Source organism: Trachemys scripta, chromosome 1 (genome assembly GCF_013100865.1).
Source record: "Trachemys scripta elegans isolate TJP31775 chromosome 1, CAS_Tse_1.0, whole genome shotgun sequence".
NCBI classification, from domain to species: domain Eukaryota; kingdom Metazoa; phylum Chordata; order Testudines; family Emydidae; genus Trachemys; species Trachemys scripta.
Genome location: NC_048298.1, coordinates 246,567,202 through 246,582,757, shown reverse-complemented (window position 1 = coordinate 246,582,757; position 15,556 = coordinate 246,567,202). Strand labels below are relative to the sequence as shown.

The 15,556-nt window shown below is 41.0% G+C and overlaps 1 protein-coding gene across 3 annotated transcripts in view; it reads left to right on the top strand.

Moving 5' to 3' along the window:
* Nucleotides 1-15,556, top strand: part of TPP2 (tripeptidyl peptidase 2) — a 76,227-nt gene that overhangs the window by 41,880 nt on the left and 18,791 nt on the right. For 2 of the 3 annotated variants that reach the window (XM_034758199.1, XM_034758201.1), the window contains exons 20-24: nucleotides 1,905-2,001; nucleotides 2,304-2,441; nucleotides 5,558-5,802; nucleotides 6,061-6,139; nucleotides 8,143-8,181. In XM_034758199.1, the coding sequence (XP_034614090.1) occupies nucleotides 1,905-2,001; nucleotides 2,304-2,441; nucleotides 5,558-5,802; nucleotides 6,061-6,139; nucleotides 8,143-8,181 (598 nt within the window). The remainder of the gene's footprint in view (nucleotides 1-1,904; nucleotides 2,002-2,303; nucleotides 2,442-5,557; nucleotides 5,803-6,060; nucleotides 6,140-8,142; nucleotides 8,182-15,556) is intronic. The other variant, XM_034758200.1, reaches the window with a different exon arrangement.

The window sequence follows — 15,556 nt, the reverse complement described above, 5'->3', positions numbered from 1 at the left end:
GGGACGGAGGAGAAACACTGAGATTGGAGGAGGAGCTGGGTGGGAGGGGGAGAGATTGGGACTGGCTGGACAACAAAACTGAGAACTGGGGGGAGAAGAGGGCAAATGGCAGAGGAAGAGAGGGGAGATCTGATGAGGAGTTGTGAGGTGGGTGAGGGGGAAACTGTGACTGATTAGGACAAGGAACTGGGGTGAAATACGGAGGGCTGGGATGACTAGGGCTGTGGGGAGGGAAGAGACACACAGGACAAAGAATCAGGAGGGAATAACTGGGACTGGCTGGGCTAGGAGACTGGGATGGGGGGACACTTGGTGTGAAGGGAAGATCAGGATTTAGACGGGGATCCCCAGTGGGGAGACTAGAATTGGCTGGGCAAGAAAAAATGTGATAAGAATGAGAAGCCTGACAAGTGGAGATGGCATGGGTAGGCAAGGAGCATTGGACTGGGACCAGAAGCCAGGGTAGGGAAGAACAAGACAGGGACAGGTTGTTGGAGGGGATGGGAAAGAGGAAGAACAAGTTAGCTTGGGAGAAACAGGAAGAAGGGCGTGTGCCTGTTGGAGCACACTTCCCTTCTTAGCCAGGAATGTAGCCCAAGATTCTTGAGGGCTCACCCTTCGGCTGCTAGGAGATTTCACAATATTTACTGACAGGAAAGTGTCCTCTCCCCCTCTAGTGCTAGTCTGTATGGAAAATGATAATCTGTTACTTCTGTCAGTTACTCAATTAGCTCAAGTGGCAGAGGACTGTGTTCTGGCTCCAATGGTTCCAACCTGTTGATAACCCATATGGGTCCCAATGTGATGCCACATGCTGGAATTTCTGGGTTTTGTTTGCTTTTTTTAAAAAATCTAGGAAATTACAAACACACTATTAAAAGGAAACTAAAGTTGCAAGATGAAGCACTCTAAAGTTAGGAAATGCCAGAATTAAGGTTGCTTAGAGCAAACATAATATTCTGCCCGTTTGTGCTTATGCATTAAGATGGTCTTTGATTATATCATCACATTATTTTTTTTCTACAGGACCCCAACCTCATTCAAAATGCAGCATGGGGGGTGCTCACTTAATGAGCTGCCATTTAATTTTTTTCTCATTATTCAGTGCGTGTCTCCTGTGCCTTATTTACTGCACACTCTTTAAACTCTGATCTAAAGACAGAATTATTAATTTCCTCATGTGTTGTGGTACTCATGACAATATTTGAGTGCTTCTTAAACATTCTGAATTATCTTTAGTGCCCCTGTGAGAGATGCATATTATCCCCCTTTTTTATAGACGGATAGTTGAGGGACAGAGACATTAAGGTCAGAAGTATCCACTCGCCTTGGGTGCCCAAATTGAGACCCCTAGAACCTGATTTTTCAAAGTACTGCAATTTGTGTGTTCCAAGACCAGCTCCTACTGAGTTCATTTGCATTTGTGAGTGCTCAGCCCTTTGGCAAATCAAAGCCCAGGGTCTCAAGTTGTGTGCCCAGAAAATGAGGAACATGTAATTAATGATTGCGTGTGGAAAAGATGGGTTTAAGTGACATGCATATAGGAACTCTGTGGCAGAGGCAAAGATATAGTCCAATTTCCAGGGTACGATTCAGCTGTCTTAACCATAGACCATCCTTTTCCTGCAATACCATGCCTCATTCACTACACGCCTTCCAACTTCTGCAGTAGTGGATCAGGGATCTTGTAGACAAGTCTGCTTCACTACATAACCCTGATTCATCCCCAAAGCAGGTCCATCCTTTGCAGTGTAAGAGGCATGGGTTCTGTCGAAAAAATTGCATGTGATCGATCATGTAATTGAAGACTGTCATAAGGCATGCGAGTTTCTGTTTAGACAAACTGTTCAGGCAAATTGTTTAGGAAAACTGTTCCTAAAACTTGCTGTTGTGTTCAATTGCAGACCAGTGAGCGCTAAAATAAAACCTTTAGGATCCAGAGATGTTTTGCCAAATAATCGGCAACTATATGAGATGATTTTGACGTACAACTTTCATCAAGTAAGTTTTAATTGGTTAACACTGTTTTAAACTTCATATCTCTAGAACTTTTTTGTGAATTTCCTAACAAAAGGAGTAGGGAGAGCTCTAGGATGTGCTGGATCACAGAATCTTGGAGTGCTTCTGTAGCTGATGCCAGTTGTAATGCAAACTGTGAGAACAGAGATTCTAATTAATCATAAATTGGAAGGATTGTTTAAGTTTTACTATGATTAATATAGACTTATTCCTGAATCATTACTTCAGAAGTGTACCTTTCACTACGCAATATTCAACTGTGTTTTGACTTTTTTTTTTTATAGCCTAAGAGTGGGGAAGTGACTCCAAGCTGTCCACTGCTTTGTGAATTGTTGTATGAATCTGAATTTGACAGCCAGCTGTGGATTATATTTGACCAGAACAAAAGACAAATGGGGTCAGGTGATGCTTATCCACACCAGGTACAGAGGGATATATTTACCCTGATCAGACATTCTACATAATATGAAAATTATATTCCTTCTTTTCCCCCTCCCCACCTGTCTATCCAGACCCATAGGTATAGATAGTCCCTGCCATCAGATAACCACAGCATGTAGTAATTGCACTTTTGAGTGGTGTATTTTGTAAAAGGAACATGCTAACTGGAAATTGCCAGTGTTCTCCATCTGGTGGAACATGTGTCATCCTTTCTTTGTAGAGTAAGGAAGAAGATTTGAAAAATTTGACTTTTTTTTTTCTTTTTCTTTTTTTAACTACAAAAAGCTTTTACCATGCGACTGCTTGCCTTAGTGTGACCAATGCTACCAGAGACGTGAACTGCAGTCCCTGTCTTTTTACTAAGATGTTGCACAGTTTCAATTTTTCTGTGTAAGGCAGAAAGGGTCCCTCAAGCTCTTCCTAGTGCTGGTGTATTTGTCTAGCAGAGTGGTTGCTTTTATCCTATCAGAGGCACCTGTATTAGATTTCTAAGGTAGCCTCCATCAGTGTCTTTCAACAGCCTTTTTAAGTGTGAGAGGCTGGTTGTGGAAGACTTCTTTGGTGCTGCCTTTGGTAGGAAGGTGGATTTTCACAAGACTTTTAGGTATTCTACCCTCTGTATAGGTTCCTGTACCGCTTTCGGAAAGGCTATATATCTGAATTGGTATAGAAGAATAAAAAGAAAAGTGGAAGTCTTCTTTACTGACTTTAGTTCTTGGAATTATTTTCTAATAATTCAGATTCCCAGTTGGCCTTTATTAATGTAGCTTTTGATCATTCTTACTTTCTGGAAAGATCAGTTTAAGTTTGTTGTTCACCAGAGTACTAGATGGGTATCCATAGTTGTATTTTTTTTTTTTTTTAATTGAAGAAACAAAATAAATTCACAAGTTTTCCTTGTACACAAAAACTGCATCACTCAAGCTTTATAATCACCAGCAAATGGAGAGAATATAAATTAGCCACTTGATGTTATAACTTCCAGACCTCCTTTCACAGAAACTGGCCAGCATACTACATCCAGACCCAAAATTCATGCATTTGACTGCTTGATTTTTGAAATCTTTATCTCCAAAAAGCATTCACTATCTTCAGCTATTAAGAATCTCTTGATAGAGGGCCATACAAACCTATGGTGACTTGGGAGAGATTTTCTCTTTGAGCAGTCCTAAAGCAAGTTGACACAATATCTGCTTCTATTTCTCTCATATTGGATTATCCATTTGCTGTTCAACCCTTCCCCACCCCTCAAAAAACAAAACAAAAACAAAAAAATAGGTATGTTGCTAAACTGCAACTTGGCTCCTGTAACAGTTTACCATGAACGTTGTCAAAGTTCCACTTAAACATCATGAAATGTAATGAAACCACTTTTCCAAGGTCTACTCCATGTCTTCCTAACAATACACAAGTTGGGTCCTCTTTGGTAGTGGTTTTCAAACTTTTTGTATTGGTGACCCCTTTCACACAGCAAGCCTCTGAGTGTGACTCCTTTTATAAATTAAAAACATGAGGGGGGTAATTAAATTTAATGGGGGCTTGGGGCTTTCAGCCCTGTGACCCCCATGTAACCACCTTGCAACCCCGTGAGAGGTCACAACCCCCAGTTTGAGAACCCCTGCTTTGGGGGTTAAATCTGGTACTTAAAGAGCTGATGGAGTATCTTTGGAGCTTCTGGCAGACTGCCCTTTATGAACTTGTTTCAACAAAACACATATGCCTAATCTTAAGAATGTGCATATGACTAATCCCATCCCTGTTTGGTAAAGCACCTCCGCACATTCTTAACTTCAAGAATTTGCTTAAATTTCATTAATTTAAATGGGATTGCTCATATTTGTGGGTGCTCTGCTAAATCAGGACTTTTATTACCTTTCCTTGAAGATTATTTGCTGCTGCTGTTATACGAAAGACAGAGTCTGTGAATTGCAGGCCATGATCACTGGACCCTACTCATTTGATATTCCATAATGACAATGTGGCTCTTTGCCCACAACCAGAATTTTGGTTTGTCTGATTTCCATATAAACAAATCTAGTAATGTATTGGTGGTAGAAGACACAGTTTGACTGGATTAACTCAAGAAAGATGATGATTAATTTACTAGTAGTCTTTCCTAGCCACTTATAAAGCTAGGAGAAGCTGGGCTACATAACTTTGACACAGTAACTATGAGTTTGATCTATCATGACAAGACAAAGGTCATTGGGAAATTCCCTAGATTGTACTTCATGGAAATGAGGCTTTATCCACTCAATTATTCAGACTGATATTGCATCTTGATTCAAAATTGTACAACCTGCCAGAGATTGTGTCACTGGTACCTAAAGTTCTTACAGCTTTCACTAGAAATAAGGCAACTTCTGTAGTTTCTTAGAAACATCCTTATCAAAGGTATCTGAAAACTTGTTTTCATCGCCTTTATTCATACCTTCAAGCAATATTGCTTCCTGGACTTAGTTTCAAGGTCTGATGCCTAGTTTGGAAGAGTGGTATTGCAGTTGAAGTCCTCTTGAGACACAGCTGCTCATCAGTCTTCCAAAAGTGTGGCTCTGTACAACCAATGTTCAGTAGGCTACATGGCTGCAGGTGTAATTCTTAGAGATCACTGAGTGCACGTAGCTACACGATATTTTCCATCCCCACTTCTTTGGAGTCAGAATGGAGTCTTTGAAGTGGCAGAAGGAACTAAGGAACAAGGTTGCAGCAGCTTATATATGTTCAGGCTTGAATGCTCAATACTGTGAGAAAGGGAACACCTCTGCAACCCCCGGTAATCAGAGCATTCTAGGGGCTTCTGGCAAAGATGTGTACTAGTTACAGATCCCCAAAATAATACAAAGTGAGCCATTAATCCTCAGTATATAGTACAATATGCTCTTTTAGTCAGTGAGGTGGTAATTCTACTGAAAGCAAAGGTACTGGGCATTACTACCTTTTATTTCTCATTAATATAAATGTAGATAAAAGATTCTCTGTTAACCAATAAAGCTCTGGCAGCTTAAGGAAGAACATGATTCTGATTTTATTTGTAGGATTGTGTGTGCATGGTAAAACTTCTTAATCTTGGCATTTTATGAGAACCTCTTTCTTTCAGTATTCCCTGAAACTGGAGAAAGGAGATTACACTATTCGGTTACAAATTCGTCATGAACAGAACAGTGAACTGGATCGCATCAAAGACCTTCCATTTGTTGTTTCTCATAGGTTGTCTAATACTTTGAGCTTAGATATTTATGAAAACCATAGCCTTGCTCTCTTAGGAAAGAAGAAATCAAACAGTTTGACATTGCCACCAAAACACAGTCATCCATTCTTTGTTACATCTCTGCCTGATGACAAGTAAGTTGATGTTACCTATTTTCTGATGTAGATTTAACCAGCTGCTTCTATAAATCCAACTAAAATGATACTCATCAATGTGATACATACCTTTCTAGCATTTGTAGTTCCACATTGTAAACTGATTAACAAAATGTGATTTTAAGTGTTGCTGTTTGATGGTTTTGAGTTCTTCATATGTTTAGTATTAGTGGAACTTAAATCATTTTAGCATATCCTTGTTTGATTATATTTGTATTTTCCTTTATTTTTTATTAGAATACCTAAAGGAGCAGGGCCAGGATGTTATCTTGTAGGAGCTCTGACATTGTCTAAGATGGAACTTGGAAAGAAAGCTGTGAGTACTTGAAACTAATAAAGACTACTGTTCTCAAAAGTTCCTATTTTTCTAAATGGGAAATTCTGTGTCTTGATGATGATCATTGTGCTTTACTTTCTTAATCTTTCTGTTAAGAGAGTGTTCAGTGTAGTAAGTGAGACACATGGGTTTTTGTAAAATCAGTTGTCCTAGTGTAAACTTAAATCTGAATATTTAAAATGTAATCCTGCAATTTAATTTGAAATTATAACATGTAAATCGTAAGTCTCCAAAAATTATTTAAAACTACGCAGAAGCATTTTGAATTGCTGTAGAGGCAACTGCTTTTTTTCCACAGTTATGACAAACTTGTAAGAATAGGGTTCTTCGTATAATTGTCTACCTGAATGTCATTTTTTAATGTACAATACTACTTCATGTGTTTTTGCTTTTGCATGTTGCTTTTCTAGTCACTTGTGGTACACTTCCTTACTCGCGTGCATGCAGCTTCCAGCAAAACAAATACAAAATAAATGTGCCTTTTGACACCTACTTACATTTTACTTTTAAAACTTAGGCGACATCTATTTTGTAGACTGTAATGCTGAGGCAGGCTTTCGTACCTGCTGCAGACTTCTGATGTTGTCAACCACTAATACAGCTGTGTGCGCCAATGTAATGACATAAGATCTCTTTTCTACCTCCTTATGTCATAATAGAAAAGCTGTACCTCCTTGGTCAGTATGTAGAGACCTAGAAACTTAATTTCCTGACTTGAATGAATTTTCAATCTGACTCTAGCTGTAAAAGCCAAATCAGTCTCCACTTCACTTAGTGCGAAGTTTAGGAAGGATTCTCTCAGATACTCCAGTATTTTTTAAATTGGTTATTGCTAAGATTAAATGTCAAATGTTTTCTATACAGTCATAGGCATATGTTGGGACATAGGAAATCTTGTGTAGCAGGCCAAGAAATAATTTCAAGCAGGTTAGATTAAATGTATTTGATTTATGACATATTATGGAGACAACATATTGTATTAAATGTAGGTGCATATAATACTACCGGCTAGGTAACAATTTACAAGAAAATGGAATGTTTGTATTCAGGAAGCCATACTTTTTCTTGGGCCAGAAAAACCTGAGAAACCCAGTAATCCAGCATGTTAAACTTTTAGTTTGGTTTATATTTACTTGTATGTACAGTAAATTCACAGCCAGATTGGAAGTTTATTGCTGTTTCAATAAACATATAACTATAATGATAGCATAGGATATTTTCCCTTTCATTTGAAATTCAGCAGAAGAATTTGTTGTAATTCTTGGCTAGGCTATTTTACATCAAATTAAATACCCATTAGGTACAGTAATTTCTAGAGTGGGAACCACTGGAGATGCAGTAGTTATTGCTTATCAAGTCAGTTTTTTTGAAAATGGTTCAAGAGAAATATAGAGCTCATTGAGCGAACTTTTCACTTCAGATTCTTTACACAATCACGCACTTGTGTATCATGTTATGGGAACAGTTTGTTGGATGGGTGCCATCAATAGTGTCGCATTCTTGCTGCTGCCATCAGTGAACATCACTATGCACCAAGTGAGAAAAGGGAGGAATAGGCAACAGTGTTGTTCTAGTCCACTAAGTGTGAACTGGAAAAAAAAAAAATGCAGTAGTATTTTTGTACATTAATTCTATTTAAGTATTATAAAATGGAACAATGCCGCTTAATTTCCATTTTAATCTAAAACTCTCAATTGTGTTGTATTCTAAAGTTCATTTTGCCATTTTTCATTGAGCTAAGTGGTTAACAACACTTCTGTCTTACTAGGAACAACAAACTGTATACACAAAAATGCATTTTTTTAATTGAAAAGACATTAAAATATTTGTATGCTTTAAGAGCATGTTTTGACCACAGACCTGGCACTTTAGTAGTTTGAGCTCTCTCTAGGTTGAAAATAAACCATAATCATACAGAGAAGGTGTCTCCAGCCTGTGTAGTGTGTGCATGTTTTCTTACGGTATGTTATTCTAACTCCCAGGGGCAGTCTGCAGCAAAACGACAAGGAAAATTTAAAAAGGTACTGAATGTCAGTTTTTGGAAAAGATGCTTAAGTCTTTTTGCATATAACTTAGAGACTTTTTCTATTAGTATTATACTTAATTTTTCATTGTCTCCCTCAGCTGCCTTCTCTTATGTAGTCTTGAGTTATCCACTTCATGCCTTAAGCAACCTCTTCTGTTAGACCAACAAAATATTACTGTAATACCAAGTTAATTGAGTGGCACTTGAGCACCCAGATACTTCTGTGATAGTGCCTTAAAAATGCATGTGTAATGAGTCGCTCTGTAACTCCTTTTCTTTATTATATACTACTCCCCCATTCATTTTCTTTATTTCTCTCTCTCTCTCTGAAGTGCTTGGAGTCAAGATTTTCCATGGCAAATATTTTGCCTTCCATCTAGTCTCTTAATGAATTCACTGAAATTTGAACTTAAGGTTTATGATATAAAGCATGGTATCCAATGCCTCCTCACCACTAACTGGACGTATTTCTTTGAGGCTTAGTTGTACTGAAACGTAGACTGGATCTAGCACTAGAAAGCATACTGCAGCAAACAGTGCTTTTGCAGGGGGATGGACTAAATGACCTAATAGACTTTTCTATCTCTAGCTTCTGTTATTTTCTTAAACAAAGCGTAAACATAGCTTAATGTAGATCAATTTAATTTTGACATAAAGTCAGCCTGTTCATGGAATGGTAGAAGTCATAATTGGAGCAGATGGTATAATCTACAAAGAACTGTCATTTTCCTATCTAGTATCCTTCATGTAAATAAATTAAATGATAAAGTAACATTGGAATGTATTAGTGTTTTCAATAAAATGAGCATTTTAGCATTCTGTAGTACGTATTGTAACATTCTGCCAGCAGATGGGCAGTTGAAAACAAAGGAAGATGATTGCTCTTTTTAAAAAGGGCTGTGTCATTCACTTCAGTTCTTTCCTGTCTCCCAGCTGATGTAGGTTACTTATGTCCTGCTAACTTATTTTCCCACCCTTTCTTCCACCGCTTCTAAAGTGCCATGATTACTTTGCCTCCTATTTTCTTTCCTCTCTGTGGAGTCTGTTTCCAGGCTCTGGAAGGAAATCATACCTAGTTGCATATCTCTACCTTTCACTAATCTGATGGGTTGGAGTTTTGACTGGGGAAGAGAAGAAGGATGTGGGCCATGGAAGTTACCAGCTCCATGCGATATATTCTATACCTCTGCTGTATTAGCTAAGAGCCTGTAAGGTTGAGAGGCTGCTATCTTAGTTGGTCTTTGGTATGGATATATCAGTACAAGGAGAAGGTCAGACGTTCAAAGAAGAACTTTGATGCAGACTGCTGCCATTTTCCTGTGTTCACTTTTGTATCATCTCTAGGATTAACTATAGCTCATTTAGAAAGAATGTAAAAATGCCCATGTAAATGCATCCTTTTCCTGAAGGATAGGATGTGTTGATCCCACTAATTGTGAATCTACAATAAAGGAGCTAATATAGTACTTATTCATAAAACCATTCAGAGTATATTGGATACTAGTGTGATGCTCTCCTCAGGGCTGCCCAGAACAGTAAGCCCCCTCGCACCCCACTGCCTTAGCAAGAGTGCGCGTTCCTGGAGATTAGACAGTTAGTTCCCTGCCACACCAGCCTGTCCACCTCACCAACATACTTCTCAAGAGCTCCCAGTCTTAACATTGTCTTGCAGGTAAAAATCAGTGAAGCAGAATTCCATAGAGGGGTGTCTCTCTATAGTGTCCAGTCCCTCTCACTGGACACTCACAGAAATTAAGTTTCCTGTCTCCAAAGAAATGGTGTACACACCAGCCTGTTAGATTAGCTGAGGACTCACTCTGTACTGAAATGTAACAGCACGGAGATGGTTTATAGTAAAATTTAAGAATAAGTTTATTAACACAGAACAGAGATTTAAGTGATGATAAGCAGAGATAACAAACAGAAAATGACAGGTTTCAGAGTAGCAGCCGTGTTAGTCTGTATCCGCAAAAAGAACAAGAGTACTTGTGTAGCCCACGAAAGCTTATGCTCTAATAAATGTGCTAATCTCTAAGGTGTCACAAGTACTACTGTTCTTTAAACAGAGAAAATGGTTACAAACAAAATGAAACATGCTTTCTAATACCTACAACTTAAGTCTAGCAAGTTATGTCTTTTGCCTAAAGAACTTTCTCACTTACAGCATCTCCAGCCCTTCCTGGTAAGAGGATCCAACATTCTCAGAATCAGAAAGTGCTGTCCCCTAAGTAATGGGTACCTATGGGGTACCTCCTTTTTATAGTCCAATAAACCTTTGCAATGTATTCTTTGGAAAGTAAACCCTGACAAAGTTCCTTTCCTCTCTTGGTGTATAGATGCCATACTAATCTTCCTCATCCACTGGTAAATTTGCTTTTTTAATTATCTTAATCACTTTGTTTACATTAAATGTAAATGTACTTCCATTATCTCTGTCTTCACCTTGCTCAATTTACATTGGAGACAGACAGACAAAACAACGTTCCTTTGTCAGCGACAAACTTGTTTATCCGCTCTACTTAGATTGCTTGGTCGGAAGATATTTTAGTAACCTATTTCTAGCACATGTGTAAAGAATTATATACACTAACCATACAAACATCACACAATAATATTAATAAACAATATGTCACCAGTTTGTGATACAAGATACTGTTTGGCTAAATGTTCTAACTACAGTGTGTTGGGTGTGCCTTTGCTAGTTGGCATAAAGGGGCTCTTAGGCTCACAACTAGTCCTTAGTCAGTCCTTTTGATACTTACCATGCCGTCCTAAAGTATAAGTTTAATGCTACACTTCTGGCTTCCAGGAAACACTTTCCTATCTTGTGGTAGTGGGCAGAGGCGGGGGGGAAGAGAGGGGAAGGCAGCATGAGGGGTCACATTGGCACGCCCTCTCCACCCCACCCCACCCCCCCAGATTTGCTGCTTGCCTTGTACTGAACATGCTCACATGCACTGAGCATACTCAGTAACACTGCTGAAGCCAGCTGCCCTCACTTTGCGCTCCCCCCATCAGCAAGGATGGATAGTGTCTGGTAGTGGAAGTACACTCTGTACAGACAGAATAGTGGGTCCCATAATAAGACACAATACAATGGAAACTGCCCATAAAAGGTATTATATGCCCTTGGGATGTTTGGTTAGGACTACAGAAGGACAAGAAGTGCACTTCTGAACAGATGGACCATCTCCTCCTGGAGGTGGCTACTTTCCAGTGTCCAGTGGTGTGTGGAAGATCCAGTATCACTCAGAACTCTATAGCTATAGGCCTGGTCCAGAGACTTTGCCGCCAAGATTCCCTTACATGTTAATCCTCTTCAGAGGTAGCCTGTGTGACGCTTTTGGAGGTTACCTGAAGTGTCCGGGGTGAATCACTACCTCCTACTAACAGTGAGAGAGTCTTGTCTGTGCCCGCCCGGGGAAACCCTCCCCAGCTACTGGTTGCAGGCAATGCAAGCCCTCTGTTCTGCACTCCATAAGCCCTGTTGGTTCCAGTGCAGGCTTGCAATTTACATACCACTGAGTACCCAGTCCCTTATTTTCTGGACATGCACATTATATGCTGATACTCTGCCTCCATGGAAGCAATGCACCCCAGTTCACTGGTTTCATCTTAATTCAGCATTCTTCGTACAAAGCACTTACCTGTGTCTGTAGTAAAACCAAATTGAAGTTTATTTAACAGAGCTCGAGACAGATTCAAATAAAAGCAAGTATAAGGGTTTGGAAACATAAGGTTACAAGTAAAAGAGAAACATGAAAAACACACCTATGCTTAATAACAAGATATGGAATTTCTCATCCAATGGGCAGTTGTTACAGTGCTTGTCCAGTTCAGAAAGATGGGATCTATCTTTCATGAGACACCCCTGCTGGCAGAGTCTCTCCTTTGTAATGGATAAAGTCATGTACCCTTTCCACTTCTCTTATACAGTTAGACTGCTGTCTCTTACCTCGGGGTCCCCTATTCAGAGACTTTTCTCGGGGGTTCTTGTCATTGTAAATCCTCAAACCTGCATGTGGCCAAGACAGTGAACATAGGGCTGGCTTCACATACATCCATTGTTCTCAGTGTTGATTGAGTTAGCCCTGAGATCCTTCTTGCCTCAGGTGATAAGTTTCACTTCAGTAATTTTGAAACCCAATATCCTACATGTTACGTAACTCTGAAATTATTTCCCATACAAACATCGCACAATTGGCTAGTTCTTAGCTTTCCAGAGAGACCACACATGACCCCCTTTGGTGAAATATTGAGAAGATGTTTGTATGCAGGGGTAACATCCCTGCCTTTGCATGTCTGTGTCCCAGCCTATGACATTTTGCTGCAATAGGGAACTACTTACAAAGTCCCAGTATTTTTAGGCAGAAAGTGATAATAATCATCACTTAGGCAGAAATGCTTGGGGTTCCCATTTTCCAAGCCATGATAACAAACACTCATTTTCTGGCTGCTTCAGGACATGCTGTAGTAAGAGAGATCAGTCTGCTGTGCTTCAGAAGCATCTTTGCCTGGATTGTCATGGGTCTACAACAATCCATCAGAAGGTGACTTCAGGTCTACGTATAAGTGAACCTACAAACTTTCTAGTCCGTGTGCCTTAAACACTGTTTCTCTAAGCCACTCTATCAAGTTTCCATCAAGGCATTGCAAAACCCCTTCTTCTACTGCAGGAGACTTGCTGAAATGATCCATTCTGGAGCAGTCTCCCAAGACTTACTCCAAAAGGCAGATTCAAGAGACTTGTTATCTCTACTCTGTTTTCCTCGGACAGTTTGTGTTTCATATGTTTTTTAAGACTAGGAATTTCTTCCTCTGAGTTCAGTTAATCTTTATGGAGGCCCTTTGCTTTGCGATCCAAGTGGCCAGTCTGAGGGAATTCCTGTGGTCTTGGATCTGTAAAATGCCTGTTGGCATAGTTCCATTTGTGTGGACCACCAGAGGTCACTTAAACTTTGTTCAGAGTTGCTACTGTTTAGTTTAAATGCTTGTCTTTCACCTGTTGACGGCATCCAAGTGTTTACCAAGATCATTGTGGCTATAGTAGCCAGCCTTCCCGAAGGAGGTATTCTTTGTCCACCTATACCTTCACTACAGAAATCACTTGAGGTATGTCTCCACTGAAAACGCGATAGCGGAACAGCTGTACTTCAGTGTAGACACTGCCTACGCTGGTAGGTGGGGTTTCCTCATCAGCGTAGGTAATCCACCTCCCTGACAGGCGGTAGCTAGGTTAACAGAAGAATTCTTCCATCCACCTAGCTCTGTCTACATTGGGATAGGTTGGCATAGCTACGTCTCTCAGGGATATGGATTTTTCACACCCCTGAGAGATGTAATTATGCTGATGTAAGTTCCCAGTGAAGACAAACCTTGAGACAAACCACTCATGCATTGAACGGAGGTCTAATCCTTACTGGAGATACGAAGAAGGGCGGTATGTTCACTATTGCACCCTCTCCCTGAAAGCCGAGACTGAGGAGTGAGATGGGATATCCTTTTCTACTTTGCATCCAAAGTATGGGATCCACACTAACTGTAGCTTCACAGCTACTGTTTTTCTCCATTCAGGGCTTTTCCTGTCTTGCTTTTCTGCAAACCCAAACTTAACAGCTTCCTTTCTCTGGTGGATGCAGGACTTAAAGATCCACCAAAGTTTGCTCTTAGAGGTGGCCTCAGATTGGCCGTAGTCACAACAGATGAGGGTCTGGGGTTGAGCCCACCATAAAGGGGTTCAGGGCTGCTGGTCCCTAGCAGAGAGTTTCCTGCCAGTCAACTGAGAGAGGAGTAAATTGGTTTTACAGCATATACGTACTTCAACACATCACGACCCGAAGGACAAAGTATTCAGTATCCAAACAGTACCCAGTTGCAATTGTTTAGCTCAGCAGTTTGGGACACATGGAATTGGAATGAAAATGGAAGCCCACTGATTTTTCCTTTGGGCAATGAGAGAGCTATTCTGGTAAGCCACTCGCGTTTTGGGCTTTTTAGCGGCAGGACATAATGGCTGACCTGTACTTGGAAAAATGGAATCTGTCTCTTGTATGTACGCTCGTGTAAAAGCAAGGGATACACCAACTGGTTTTAAATGGCCATCTGAGTAAACAGAAGTCTCAAGCAGAGATTCCTAAACTTGTTTTTGCCGCGCCCCCTCAAAGCTTCATGTCCCATGCACGACCCTTCTTTGTTCCCCTTCTCGCTCCTCTCCAGTCCTGCCCAGCCCTCTTGCTCTCACTCTCCCAGCCTGCTGCCCTTTTCTGCAGACCCTGCAGCAGGCTGCATCTGCTGGCTCCAGGTGCATCCTCCATGCTGCTGCTGGCCAGACCCCACTCCCTTTGTTGCTGCCTGTGGCCACCATCCCAGCATCCAGGGCACACGTGGGGTGTGAAGTGGAGGGCAGGGCTCTGGGGGGGGATGGGCTCTCAAACCCTTCATCCGTTACCTTTCCTTGTGCACTAGCTGCCTTCGTCACTGCTTCTGCTGCTCAGAAAGAGCAAGACACTATTGTTCTGCTTCGCATCGGGTCGTCACTCTCCCCAATAACCTCAGCACACCCCACCCTGTGAAAACCTATGCTCAGGGCAACAATTTTCTAACTTTTTGAGTTGAGCCCCCTCCCTTTTGAGTTACAATTTTTGGTTGTGCCCCCCAATACCTGCCCCTCCCCTCTCAGGTTTTCAGGGTGGGGAAAGACACATGTAATGGTATCTGGGGGCAGAGCCAGCAGTGGGCACGGAGGCATTGACCCTGACCCATGGGCTGGGTGGTCCATTGAGGTGAGTCGGGGTGGAGGTCGTGCGTCCTCACCGAGCTGCCCCAAATGTTCCTCCATACCCCCTCCCCCCCATAGAGGGGCACGTCCCACAGTTTGAAAACCTCTCCTCTAGGGAAATGTAGGCAAGGATGTCTTAATGTGTTGGAGGTCTGGCATAGCCTATGCCGTTCCCCATCTTCCTGTTTTTGGAGAACTTTGCATAAGAATGGGAAGGAGTGTTTGTGTTTAAATATTTATATTTTCTTTTTCTGAGCCTCTTTTACTATTTGCAAATTCAGCTGGTGCCTTTATGAGAAATTGCCTACATTCAAATGGCCTAGAGAGAGATCCTGTGCAATGGAAAAATGCAATGTGAAATACGTTGCTTGAATTTTAAAGCTGATAATGCCCTTTTTAGTAAGCCAACTGTATGTGTATGCATGTGCTCCTGGAGTATTTTATGTGAAAACTATGGTGGTTAGGGTTACCATACGTGCGGATTTTCCCGGACATGTCCGGCTTTTTGGGCCTCAAATCCCCGTCTGGGGGGAAATCCCAAAAAGCCGAACATGTCCGGGAAAATAGGGAGGGGCCGGCACCGCTGGGTGCT